This window comes from Atta cephalotes, assembly GCF_000143395.1.
Source record: "Atta cephalotes unplaced genomic scaffold scaffold00004, whole genome shotgun sequence".
Lineage (NCBI taxonomy): Eukaryota > Metazoa > Arthropoda > Insecta > Hymenoptera > Formicidae > Atta > Atta cephalotes.
The window spans coordinates 5504370-5518135 of NW_012130068.1; the positions used below are offsets into that span (position 1 = coordinate 5504370).

At 33.3% G+C, this 13766-nt stretch overlaps 3 protein-coding genes across 3 annotated transcripts in view; 1 reads left to right on the forward strand and 2 right to left on the reverse strand.

The window, feature by feature from the left end:
- The window catches only part of LOC105625972 (tubulin beta chain-like), an 8322-nt gene extending 586 nt beyond the window's left edge, over window positions 1-7736 (forward strand). The window contains exons 2-4 of the mRNA XM_012207280.1: window positions 3364-3472; window positions 5477-6050; window positions 6616-7736. Of these exons, the coding sequence (XP_012062670.1) occupies window positions 3364-3472; window positions 5477-6050; window positions 6616-7246 (1314 nt within the window). The 3' untranslated portion in view covers window positions 7247-7736. The remainder of the gene's footprint in view (window positions 1-3363; window positions 3473-5476; window positions 6051-6615) is intronic.
- Window positions 7737-8961: 1225 nt separating this feature from the next.
- On the reverse strand, window positions 8962-10723 carry LOC105625971 (tubulin beta chain-like). The gene is made up of 3 exons (XM_012207279.1): window positions 10667-10723; window positions 9747-10411; window positions 8962-9568 (listed from the first exon to the last, which is right to left on the reverse strand). The coding sequence occupies exons 1-3, from the start codon at window positions 10721-10723 to the stop codon at window positions 8962-8964; spliced, it is 1329 nt and encodes a 442-aa protein (XP_012062669.1).
- Window positions 10724-11624: 901 nt separating this feature from the next.
- Window positions 11625-13766, reverse strand: part of LOC105625970 (organic cation transporter 1-like) — a 20208-nt gene continuing 18066 nt past the window's right edge. The window contains exons 7-9 of the mRNA XM_012207277.1: window positions 13273-13404; window positions 12157-12514; window positions 11625-11889 (exon numbers count right to left, since the gene is read on the reverse strand). Coding sequence (XP_012062667.1) covers window positions 11625-11889; window positions 12157-12514; window positions 13273-13404 — 755 coding nt within the window. The remainder of the gene's footprint in view (window positions 11890-12156; window positions 12515-13272; window positions 13405-13766) is intronic.

Genomic DNA, 13766 nt, shown 5'->3' on the forward strand with positions numbered 1-13766 from the left:
CTACACCTAATATTTGTTAAATTTGACGTTAAGTTTAATTTTAATTTTAAATATTGAAGATGATCTAATAGAAAAGTCATAACGTCTTTGTTATTATTACAAGATTCGAATTTATAAAGTTGTTTACGCAAAGCACCCTGCGTTTCATGTTCCTGTGTTTTTATTATTTCTATACATATCAAGCGATTTTTGGAAATAATGAATTCTGTAACAAATATTATATATAAATTATTTTTCCTATTTTTGACTTTAATAAAAGGAACCGTTTTAGAAAAGTGTTTTATAAAAATGGATTATCAAAATAAAAAAATTAATATCAATAATTAAATATTACAATTTTAATATTACAATTTTAATATTACAATTTTATAACGAATGAATTGATGAAATAATTATAAATTCATAATCGTTTTTGATACACTGATTAAATTCAGCACAATAAGATGCGAACAGTTAATCAGTATCAATCTTTAAAAGCGTGAATAGAAAAGTGATTTATTCAACAGAATGTGTGTGAAGCGCTATAGTGTCAATAACATAAGAATAATTTATCTCTTCGCGATGTCCGGAAATTAACTGTAAATCCGGTTTATATCGCATAAAAACAACAGACGATTATCAATTAAACCGCGAACAAGTCAAGTGTTATGACTCATCGTCTTCGGGGTATCGATCGGAGTTCGCTCGAAGCACTCTCGTAGTTTCCGGAAAAGCTCTTTAGACTTATTGTTAGACTTCCATCACTTATATTTGAACTAACAGAAAACTGGAAAATACCTATCAATTTTTTCTACCGTTTCTCCTTTCAATTTTCAAAGAATATTGTCCCATTTAAACTAAATATTTTTGAACAAGTTATATTATTTTAGTAATAGAAAGATAATTACATTCTTTAATAATTTGAAGCATTCTTTTTTAATAATTTGAAAATATTGAAACAGAAAATATTGCTACAAGCGATTTTTGTAAATTCTTGCTCTTTATCTTTCTCGATAAAATTAATAAACTCGATAAAGATTGAGCAATAATTGGCGAGAACATGAATGTTATATCGCCCCATAAAAAAAAGCAATCTTACTCAATGGTATCGTTCGATCGCGGCTGTAATCGAATTGAAGATAAGACGGCGCGCAACGAATGGAATTTAAAGAACCACATTCATCCTGATATTGGTACCCTCTTTCATTTCGCGACAGAGTGCGTGAAGTGATCCAAGTTTTAATCGCGCCGGCACACGATGGCAGGAAATGACGATCGCTTATACTTAGAGAGCACTTAAGATTCTGCAACCGCGTCCACTGTCCATTGGCGTGAAAATAAGTGGACATAGAAATACACTCAAAATTCATTTTCCACGTATAATTAGTAATAAATCAATTATTTTTCATATAATTAAATTACTTATATAAAAAAATTAAATAAATCATTTTACCTTAAAATAAAAAGTTACAATAATTAGTCAAATAAAAAGTTATTTATAATACAATCATAAAATAGCTTCCGGTTTTGTTTGGCAAAGTAAATTAGATAATTATCGCGAAATCATAGATAGGAATTAGCTGAAATTAAGTGTTGCCGAATTATAGCTGAAATTAATTGATTCTAATTTAATGCTGGTTGCTTCTGAATAAGATGTTATTGAACACATTATGCGAAGATAATATTATCGCGAAACATTTCAAATTCTCTAGTTTCATTGATCGTAAGCGTGAAACACTCGAAACATTTAATTATGTTTGTTTTTATCTCTTTTGTAAATCAAGCACTCTTAATTTATTGTATATTTATAATATTATCTCTATGCTAATAATTATTTTAAAATATTCTTTACCCACATTTTTATTTTAATGAATATTATATTAACAATATAATTTTGCGAGCAATTTGAATTAACTGAAATATGTATAATAAAGTATATAAAAATTACTTTGAAATGTACAAATACTTTTAAACATTCTAGAACGTTTCGTTCAACAAAAGTCAACTTTCTACTTTATCCAGATTTATCTTTGACAAATAATATTCTTATCAAATTCTCATGTAACTTTGTTATAAGTTAAGATTTTTCTTGGTATTTCGTGCACAGTGTATTACTCATTGAGTGATGACGTACATCACATTATGACCCAGAATACGGAGCACATAATGAGTCAGAATTTTTTTTTATAAACATATTATAGTACAGATCAAAATTTAGTTTAAAAATATCAATAATATACTAAATTGATGTAGAAAACGTGTCCACTAATTAATAAATGACTGACAAAAAAGACGCGAGAAATGTTAGTTTTTCATCGCAATTTGTTGATTATAATAATTCAATTTTCGCAATCATTTTCGTCGATCCAGAAAGTGAAGCGCTCAAATGAAATTATCTTTCTTGAAAAGGATCATCTGTCTTCACGTCGTTGTAGATTTATTGTCAATTTCACAGCATTGTTTTCCGCTCGAAAGACGATTGTAGGAAACAAAACCGAAATTCCTGTAGGATAGGATAATCAGTCATAATCTAGAATAAACGATAATATTTGTCGAATAGTCAAAATACCAGTAGAAATCCAAGATATAATCTAATAAAGAATCGATCAATGAATCAGTTAATAATACAGTTTCGCATTTTACTTAATTTATCTGTGCGATGCGAAGCATCAATTTTCTTAAGTATCTTTATTTAAAGAGTCATTAAATCTAAGTTTTCTTTATATAAAATGTATCCATGTGTTAATATATTCTTATAAAGTATATATTAATTTATAAAATATAAACTCTCGATCTCGAAAAATTCTATTCCAAATCAAACTGTCTCCGTATGAGAAATAGCAACTTATTGTTAGTTCCTATTTTGTATCTACATGTGATAATGGGCGTCACGTACGTGATGCACGTAAGGATGCATTTAGAATAATCAGAGAGAGGCCCATTTCGCCGAGGCAACGGCCATGGCGACCGGCACACCGGCTTGCTAATAATAGGAGGAGAAAATAGTAAAAGATAAAAGACAAGACAAATGGAGAGAGGAGAAAATGTTTAACGGGAGGGTGGACATGAGCCAGGGGGCACAGGCCGCGTTTAATTCCGTACATTTCTATTTTTGGATGTCGCGCGTGTTATCCTTGTCGCCACGACTGGAGTTTGGGGTGCATGCTCCGGAGGGAAGTCGCCCTTCATTTGGCACATCAAGTGGCTCGTAGGAAAAGTGTAGTAAAATAAACCTATCACAGTTATGTTTAGAAAACGTTAAGGAGATGTCTGCTATTTTTATGTCTATTACTTTCTGATTACTAGATACATATGCTTAAAAATAAGTAGATTGTTTGAACAGTTGGCTTGTATGGTATTAATGTTAATTAATCACATTTGTAGTTCTGGGAAGTTATTTCTGAAGAGCACGGCATCGACCAGTCAGGCATTTATCACGGTGACAGCGATCTACAGCTCGAACGAATCTCTGTATACTATAATGAAGCGTCTGGTAAGGACATATTGTAAATATTATATTATGCTTTCTTCTCTATGCTCTTTAATTCTAAATAATTTAACTTGTTTTTAAATTTAATTGGTTATTTTTCGCGTGGAACAATTATTACGTACTGCACTAGAAAAATATTTCTTCAATTATTTCTAACAAATATTTTTAATAAATTAATTCATGGTAAATTAATAAATATATAATATATAATAATTAGAAGTTAGACTTACTTGGTGCATTTGATATCTTAGTGGAAGAAAATGTATATCAAAAGATCTAAAAAAATATCAAAAAATATCAAAAGCGATAAAAAGTAGACATTTGTAATAATACCTAATTAAATAATTTAATTAATACTAATTAAATTTGTAATGCTATTTAATATTTTGATGAACATATCCTGATTATATTTAATAAACACATTATTAAATAATTCTAACGATATTCTGACGTTTAATAAATTGGTAGAAAATAAATTCTGACATACAATCTTTATATAATTTGAAAATATAAAGAGATAAAACGCGTAGAATCTTTCTAATGGAAATCTCTTCGGGGGATTTTGTCCTCGCGTCTAAAATAGCAATAACGAGAAAGATAGAAGATCGCGTGTCTTGCACTTAAGACAAGGAGCGTTGAGACACGCATTTTATGCTGAAAATAGCCATCTTATGTGGTTGGACTTAAGATTGTAAGTTACAACTGCAACACGATTTCAGAATTTCTCATGCATTCGTTTGTGTTGAGAAAACAGGATTATTTCCGAGAATACAACGTGTTCCAGAGTAGAAACAGTTTAATTAACAAACGAGTAAAATACGCACCATGCATCCGTTGTCGCGACTAATTTATTGTTGGAAATAGAGTCCAATGCACGTTGTAAAAACCTATTTTTTAATGAATTCTTTCATTTTCATTTTTCCTTTTTATTATTTTAATTTATATTTTTAAAACTATTTCATATTCATTTTTTTTTATTAGAAAGAATGTAATATTCAATACCCTTTTTTTTATACTCTTGACAGTTTTTGAAAGGTTCTTTTTTAGGAATTTAAATGAGTTTTTACACGATTTTCATCTTTCTTTTTTACTTTCTGTTTTAATTTACATTTTTATAACTATTATGCTTTTCAATCAAATATTCTCGTAACAATGTTGAAAGTTAACGCTTTCTAATTATTAATTATCTTATTAGTAATTGTCATTAATCAAGATTATTTATGTTTAAAATTAAAATTATTTTATATTATGTTGCTAACCTCGCAATTGATAAAACACAAATCTCTATATTATCCTGACAATAGTTACTCATTTATAAACGATACAGACATCTATTGATGTACGCATTTCCGTCGATCATTATGGTCGACACGAGTTTTCGATAGAATAATGATCGATTTAATATGGATGCCTTGGAATCTTATATTACAATTATTGAATATCTATCATTATGTTGATATTCATTTTTTTGACGTTAATTAATAAAAAGTTACATTTAATATGGAAATATTAGATTAATAAGATCTCTAATTACAGAAATTAATTTCTGTATATATAATGGGGAAATATTACTAAATTTAATTATATAATTTATTCAAAAATTAAGTTTTAAGAAAATTTTATTGAACTTTAGTAAAAAATTTTTTATATAAGTCGTCCTTTTAAATATCTTTAGATATTTCTCACATGGGCGTAGCCAAGAGGTTTTGTTCCAAGAAGGGGAACCAAATTAGAATTGACTCTTGAACCGGGGAGGGGAAGGGGAGAGATATGATATGAATTATCTTGTTTTATATTTTGTATCATTATTTTTAATTAATTACAAATAAATAATAGCATATAAATCATAAAAATCACACATATTTAATTTATGTGTTGTGCTTTGTGCAAAAGTCTTAGTTTCCCTGTTTCTTCCTCGGTTACGCCTATTATTTCTTGAATTTCCAAAATATCTAAATGAATAAATATATACATATAAATATATTACCTGGTGATTTTTCATTACAGTCGCGACATCCACGAACGGAGGGAAATATGTACCGCGTGCAATTCTTTTGGACTTAGAACCGGGAACGATGGACGCCGTTCGTTCCGGTGCTTACGGAAAACTCTTTAGACCGGACAATTTCGTGTTTGGACAATCCGGTGCAGGAAACAATTGGGCGAAGGGTCATTATACCGAGGGCGCCGAGTTGGTGGATATGGTCCTCGATGTAGTACGAAAGGAATGCGAGAACTGCGACTGCCTTCAGGGCTTCCAACTCACCCATTCACTAGGAGGTGGTACTGGATCCGGCATGGGAACCTTGCTGATCTCAAAAATTCGTGAGGAGTATCCCGATCGAATTATGAACACTTATTCGGTGATGCCGTCACCCAAAGTATCTGATACTGTCGTGGAACCCTACAACGCAACCTTGTCGGTGCATCAGTTGGTGGAGAACACCGACGAAACTTATTGCATCGATAATGAAGCCCTGTACGACATTTGCTTCCGCACTTTGAAGGTTTCCAATCCGAGTTACGGCGATCTCAATCACTTAGTTTCGCTCACTATGTCTGGAGTAACCACTTGTCTTAGGTGTGTATACAAATCCATGGCAATATAAGAACTTCGTTTGCATTCAATTTATCTGCATTCAATTTATACAAACTAGTTCGTGCTGATGTTTCAAATGTATGAACTTATAACTGAGTTCTTATTCTCTGCAGCACCGTAGTTCCGATAGTATATTTTCTACACTTTTTAAAATAAATTTCATTTCAAAAAAATGAACTATCACTCCAAGAATTTAGTATATAAGAACTTGACGTATTAACTTCAATATCTTGAACGTCAGTTTTTATCATAGGAATTAATAAATAGTAGTAAAGAGAAAAGAGAATCTCTATTATACGAACTATATAAAAAAACAGAATTTTTAAAAATTATCTTCTAATTATACATAAAGTAGATAAAGGAATATAGCAATGTACATGCTCCTTTCTCATTTTAAATAATATATTAATTAATAGCGTGTGACTTTTTTGCTCTTTTATTTATATATTGTATTAATTAAGTTAATAATTTTCTGTGAAAAAATAACATAAATTTGCTAATAAAATTTTTATGTTGCATAATTTATTATATATATTGATTTTTTCAGGTTTCCTGGCCAACTGAATGCTGATCTCCGGAAGCTCGCGGTGAACATGGTTCCCTTCCCACGTTTGCACTTCTTTATGCCGGGCTTCGCGCCTCTAACATCCAGGTCCATGCAGCAATATTCCGCGCTCTCCGTACCAGAACTCACACAGCAAATGTTCGATGCAAAGAACATGATGGCGGCCTGCGATCCACGCCACGGTCGATATCTTACCGTGGCGGCTGTATTTCGCGGTAGAATGTCGATGAAGGAGGTCGACGAACAGATGCTCAGCGTGCAGAATAAAAATAGCTCGTACTTCGTCGAGTGGATACCGAACAACGTGAAGACTGCTGTGTGCGACATCCCCCCGAAGGGCCTGAAAATGTCATCCACCTTTATTGGCAACACTACCGCTATACAGGAATTATTCAAAAGGATCTCCGAACAATTTACAGCGATGTTCAGAAGAAAGGCCTTCCTTCATTGGTACACCGGCGAAGGTATGGACGAGATGGAATTCACCGAGGCCGAATCTAATATGAATGATTTGGTATCTGAGTACCAACAGTACCAGGAAGCCACGGCAGAGGAAGATTTCGAGACGGAGGAGTGCGCTGATGACTTCGAAACTTGCGAGCAGGAAAACTGAAAGTTGCAGCGCAATGTTCCCTTTTACTAGATTTCTTTTCAGCTTCTCTGTCTTATCATCGTAGGAGTCGCATAACTGATCGTATAAAGCTCTCGAGAAGCCAATTTTTGATATTTTTATATGCAATATGCGCTTTATAATCGCTCAGAATAATGTAGGCGAGCGATTTTTTTTATGAATTGTGTGATATCGAAATATTTATAAAAAGCTCAATATTCAAAAGCAAATCAAACTGCAGCGAATATTAAATTAATATGAAAAATAATTATTTAGAATGTAGAAAATAGCTTCTTCTATATTGATCTTGCGTTATGTCTATGATACGCCTATGTAATATTCAGTTTTACTATAGTGACAATCATAAGAATTTTCATGTCGTTTGGACAAATGTGGCGTGAACTGGAACGTAATAAAAATCATTGAAAGATCAAATTTTCAATCATATTTACAATTACTATTAAAATGAAATGTCAAAATGCAATGGAAAAAACTTTTTGAATTCTTTTTTTCATAATTCCTCTCAATATTGTAGCACTAAACATTTGCCCCTTAAATCCTTAAATTTCTTATATTTTTAGATTTTTTACAATTTTATATACAGCAATTTTATTCAATCTTAATAGCACATTTCTTTATTAGATCACAACACGTTTTCGAGAACGTTAGTATTCATCAATGAGGCAATTTAAATGATTTCTCAACACATTGATCAATACATTGATCAATAAAATCTTCATATGTTCACTCATATTTCAGTGAAAACAACTCGTTTTAAGAAAATTTTATTTGTAATTTTTTGAGCCATTAAATAAGTCTTGTGATTTGATAACAAAGTATATGATAAGTTATGTGGTGTTATTTTGTATATATAATAATTTATTCGAAATCTAACTAATCAAATATTTTCTATTATTCTGCATACTCAACATTTCGTCGTCTATATTCTGAAAAAAGTTATATCTTATCAAAATTTAAAAAATATTATACTGTATATTTCCTTATCATCATTTATGGTTTTTGTATTATTTAAAAAATACAGGATAAAATGTAATCTTATATTTTTGATGTATTACATGATGTAATAAATATCTTAATCGACATTTTATCTTTGAAAATAGTAGAAGCAGTGAGAAACTGTCGCGCAATAACACGCGTTCTCCTTTATTGTACGCAATAATAAAGTGTTTGCCCTCGGGGCACCGATGAGATAATGCGCGATCGCCAATTTTTGTCAAGGCCTTGGCTTCATCAATGTCAGTTGGCCGTCAGAGAAGAACGATAACGAGTTCGATAACGAGAATCGTATCTAAACGCCAACGTTTACTTATCTTATTTAAGAGACGTATTTATATGAAATTATAAACGATGTTATTAATTGGATAAAAACTATTGGATAAAGATAATTGGATTTTATCTATATAACAAAGAGCGTAATTCTTCTAAGTTTCCTAAACATTAAAATATAGCGTGTTTAGGAGAATTCACTGCGAATATTAAATTGAAGAACAGTTCAGAGTTTTGCTAATATTGTCTTTTATAAACTTCACTAAAGTAAGTACACAGATAATTAAAACACCTTCTAAAAATTCATATATACGAACAACACATAAAACATTGTAAAACATTCGCTAAAAAAATTAAAATTACAAGTACAAAGGAATTAAATTTAAAAATTCTCAAAAAATTTTGCAAGTACGCGATCCTCTACGATTCTTCTATTTTTCCATTTCTTCTTCATCCATTTCGTAGTCTTCTACTAATGCGTCTTGATATTGCTGATACTCCGATACCAGGTCGTTCATGTTTGACTCCGCTTCATTGAATTCCAGTTCGTCCATACCTTCGCCAGTGTACCAATGGAGGAAAGCCTTCCTCCTGAACATTGCCGTGAACTGCTCGGAGATCCTTTTGAATAGTTCTTGAATAGCCGTGGAATTGCCGATAAAAGTAGCAGACATCTTGAGGCCGCGTGGCGGAATATCGCATACCGCCGTTTTCACGTTGTTCGGTATCCACTCGACGAAGTACAAGCTATTCTTATTTTGGATGTTAAGCATCTGCTCGTCTACTTCCTTCATCGACATCCTGCCGCGGAAAATGGCCGCTACGGTGAGATAACGACCATGACGTGGGTCACAAGCCGCCATCATGTTCTTTGCGTCGAACATTTGTTGTGTGAGCTCCGGTACCGTGAGAGCTCGGTACTGTTGGCTTCCTCGGGATGTGAGGGGCGCGAAACCTGGCATGAAGAAATGAAGACGGGGAAACGGCACCATGTTTACCGCGAGTTTTCTCAAATCGGCATTCAATTGACCTGGAAATCTATAATAATCGTTTAAAATCAATTATATATTAATAATTACATATTAAAATTATGTATTATTGATAATTATGTATTAAAATTATATATTGATATATTGATATCATATTTCTTCATTAGTATTTTTATTATTATATTAATAATTTGTTCAAATTTAATAATTATTTTCGTGTTGTAGACCTTAGACAGGTTGTCACTCCGGACATAGTAGCTGATACGAGATGATTCAAATCACCATATGTCGGAGTAGTCAGCTTCAAAGTACGAAAGCAGATGTCATAGAGTGCTTCGTTGTCGATACAGTAAGCTTGATCACAATTCTCTACCAGCTGATGAACTGACAATGTAGCATTATAAGGTTCCACTACAGTATCGGAAACTTTGGGAGATGGTACCACGGAAAAGGTGCTCATAATTCTATCTGGATATTCTTCTCGTATTTTCGAGATGAGCAGAGTGCCCATTCCAGATCCGGTACCACCGCCCAAGGAGTGCGTGAGTTGAAATCCCTGCAAGCAGTCACAGTTTTCGGCTTCCTTCCTCACTACATCGAGCACCGAATCCACCAATTCAGCACCCTCGGTGTAATGACCCTTGGCCCAGTTGTTGCCGGCTCCCGACTGACCAAATACAAAGTTGTCTGGTCGGAATATCTGTCCGAAGGGTCCCGAACGCACGGAGTCCATCGTGCCGGGTTCGAGATCTATCAAAATCGCACGCGGTACATATTTTGGACCGGAGGCTTCATTGTAATAAACGTTGATCCGTTCCAACTGAAGATCCGAATCTCCGTGATAGGTGCCCGTAGGATCGATGCCATGTTCATCAGAAATCACCTCCCAAAACTATGAATGGTTAAGAATTAATTTCTGAGAAATGATGTATACAATAGAAAAGATAAACATGGATTATTAATCGAAGAAAATAATGATAAAAGCATTGAATATTTATAAACTAAAAGTGCTATTTCTAATCAATTATTTTAAAAATTATTCTTTTAATTAAAATATAAATTATATAATTTTCTCAAATATTTAAAATTTTGAATATATATTTAATAATACATAATTTATATTTTTTATCGAAAGATAAAAACTAACCTTAGCGCCAATTTGATTGCCGCATTGACCGGCTTGAATGTGAACAATTTCACGCATTTTGTATTATGTATTGTAGAATTTTAAGACAAAATAATTGTATGAAATTTGAATTCAATAATGATTTTCCTAATTGTGTTAGAAATTAGTACTTAAAATTGATAGATGAAAAGGGAGATCGCGGACTTGCCTAAGATGTCATTTAAACAGAAACAGATGACTGTTGAGTTCTCCTTGGTGACTGTCCAACCACATGAGCTATGTTCATATTCTCACCTAAATGCTACGGTAAAACTCCGCTACTCAGGTATGATTTTATCCTTGTTTTATTTTATCGTTAAATAAGGATAACATGATACCTGGAGAGCACTCAGGAATCTGTATAGCGCCCCTATACTTTCTACTTGTTATTTCGTTATGGTATTGATTTTTTAAACAATATTATAATTGGTAAAGTCAATATTCTTCCTCTCGCTTTCAATAATCAAGCATGAAATATTGACACGCAAAGTTTCTCAGACGATCATCACAATTCGTCTCAATAGATATTTTATTTAAGCTAACTGAAATCACAACAAGATTTTCTTTATAACGCAAGGGCAAAATGTAAAATCGACGTCTAACTGAACAATAAAAAAGTATAGCATTACATTCTAGAGTAGATCCCGGACATTAATCCTCGATTCACACGCGTATCAATCACACGCAATGTACACGCACACATCGCGACAAGTTGGAAGTATCTTCAATACAACAAGTTGGAAGTACTCTTTGGAAGCTTGGAAGCAGCACAGAAAAAAAATGGGGATCGAATCGTGCTAGTCGACAAACTCAGGCAGGTTTTACAAAGGAAGTACATTATAATAAATGGAAAAATAAATACAATGCGTGTCTATACTGATAATTATGATACAACGTTGCAAAGAGTTAATTATAAGACTGTCTGTTATTTCGTCCTGTCTCATTGCGACTTCCGGCACGCGGACACATCCGCCAATACGCTGGCCGTCTTCAGCTCGACGACCTCGATATTCGACAATTCCTCCGCTTTTGCGCTTAAGTTCTTCGCCTCTTCTTCTTTCAAGGGCAGCAAGGCAGCTGGCTTCTCACCCTGCGACGTAGTCGCGCCTTCCTGCAACGCGACTTTCGAGGTAGACGAGCGACTACCCGGTCCGCCGTTCACTAAGTACCCCAACGGCAGGGACTCGGACTTGCTTGAACCTTTCCTGAAATTAATATTAAATATTAATATCGAGTTCGTTAACATACACATGAAAATAATAATCATTAAATATTATTTCAAAATTAAAAAAAATAGAATAATGATTTAAAAATAAGGAACTTGTTATATCTTGATCGAGGAACTTGTTACAAAACATAAATTCGATTGTTTATCAAAAAATTGTTTATCAAAAAAAGTTATTTTTCTCAAAAATAAAATTCTACTTTGCATCTTGCAATATGCTAAATCTTTCGTCAGTAAGATTACTAACTTTGGTATCGTCGGACAGGACCACAGTTTGAAATCAGCCCCGAAGAGTTCACCCTCCTCGACCGTCTGCGGCAGATGGATATTGAGCGTCTCCGGCAAAAATATGGAAGTGATAGCGCCGGCGACGCTCAATGATCCCATTACGATTAGGGGTAAGACTCTAGAGTAGACTGCTAAATGAACGATATAGGGGAAGGTGAGAAGACCGATGCCGGCGATGAAAGAAGCTATGCCCATCGCCTGAGACCTTAGTACGGTTGGCAGCAGTTCGCCGACGAAGACGTAGAAGACAGCAAAGGACGCAGCGATGCCGAATTTACCGATCATCGCCAGACTCACTGTCACCCAGACCGCATCTGCTGCGACAAGGGCCGATCATGTATACAAAAAAATATTCGTAGATGGAATTTTATGGTCGATATTCAAAATCGATTCTTACATTTAACACTGTTGAATTTTAAGATAGTATAAGCCAATCATATATCTGTATTTATCTTAAGATATTATTTAAGATAATCTCGAAATAAGAACGGACTATGAATTCCGACATAAATCTTGATTTTATTTTATATATTTTATTTCTCTTTTAAAATATTCTTCTTATCTTTCTTTTTAATAAAAATTTGAAATTTAAGTGGACATCGTGCATTTTTGATGAGAGAAACTATGTGTGCGATAACTAATTCATAAGCAGGTCGAACGTTTATTCATAAACGTTGTGACGTCGGCAACAGTAATTGCCTCTCACACGTTGGATGTGTGTAACAATATCATGACGAATTCAATAAGGTAATGACGTTGAGGTCGCCATGACGCAAAGGCGTGCGATATATTCGGTTTAATACTTTTATTCAATTTTATCCCGCGAAGATAATCGAATAATGTGAAGATGAGCAACGTGGTAAATGGTCATCATCGTACATTTTCTCTCGTCGGCATTAGGAATATATCCGACATCACGTATCCGCGTACATATAATATGTACAAAATACGACAAAATAAATAATTAAATTTATATATAAAATATAAAATAATTCTTAAGTTGTTCAGATATGCATATAAAATTATTTCTTTTAAAGACATTTCAGAATCAGACATAAATCAGACGAAGTAGTACCTTCGGGCACAAACATACAGGACACGCAAGCGAGCCCACCCAACATCATAGTCACGCACAATACCCATCGTCTGCCTAATCTGTCCATTGCGTACCACGTAATAAAGTACGATGGAATCTCCACGAGTCCTCCTATAAAATGTAAAAGATAAATAAAATTATTATTATACGAAAATGAGCACGAGCGTGATGTAATAGATAGCACACGAGACTGCTATGCCAGAGATCCCAGGGTTCGATCACAGGCAGATTCAAAGAATTTTTCACGTATTCGTAGCTCCTCTTCGGTCTGGCAAACCAAGAGTATCTATTGCCAAGAAAATCTCTTAAAAAACTACTGCTCGAAATCGGTGTTAAAATTGGAGGTCCCGTATGCTCGGTGTATGACTTGCGTGCATATGTATGAGAGATATCGGACAACGGCGAAAGACGATTATAAAGTCGAAAAAAAAAAAAATTATATATATATATATATATATATATATATATATATA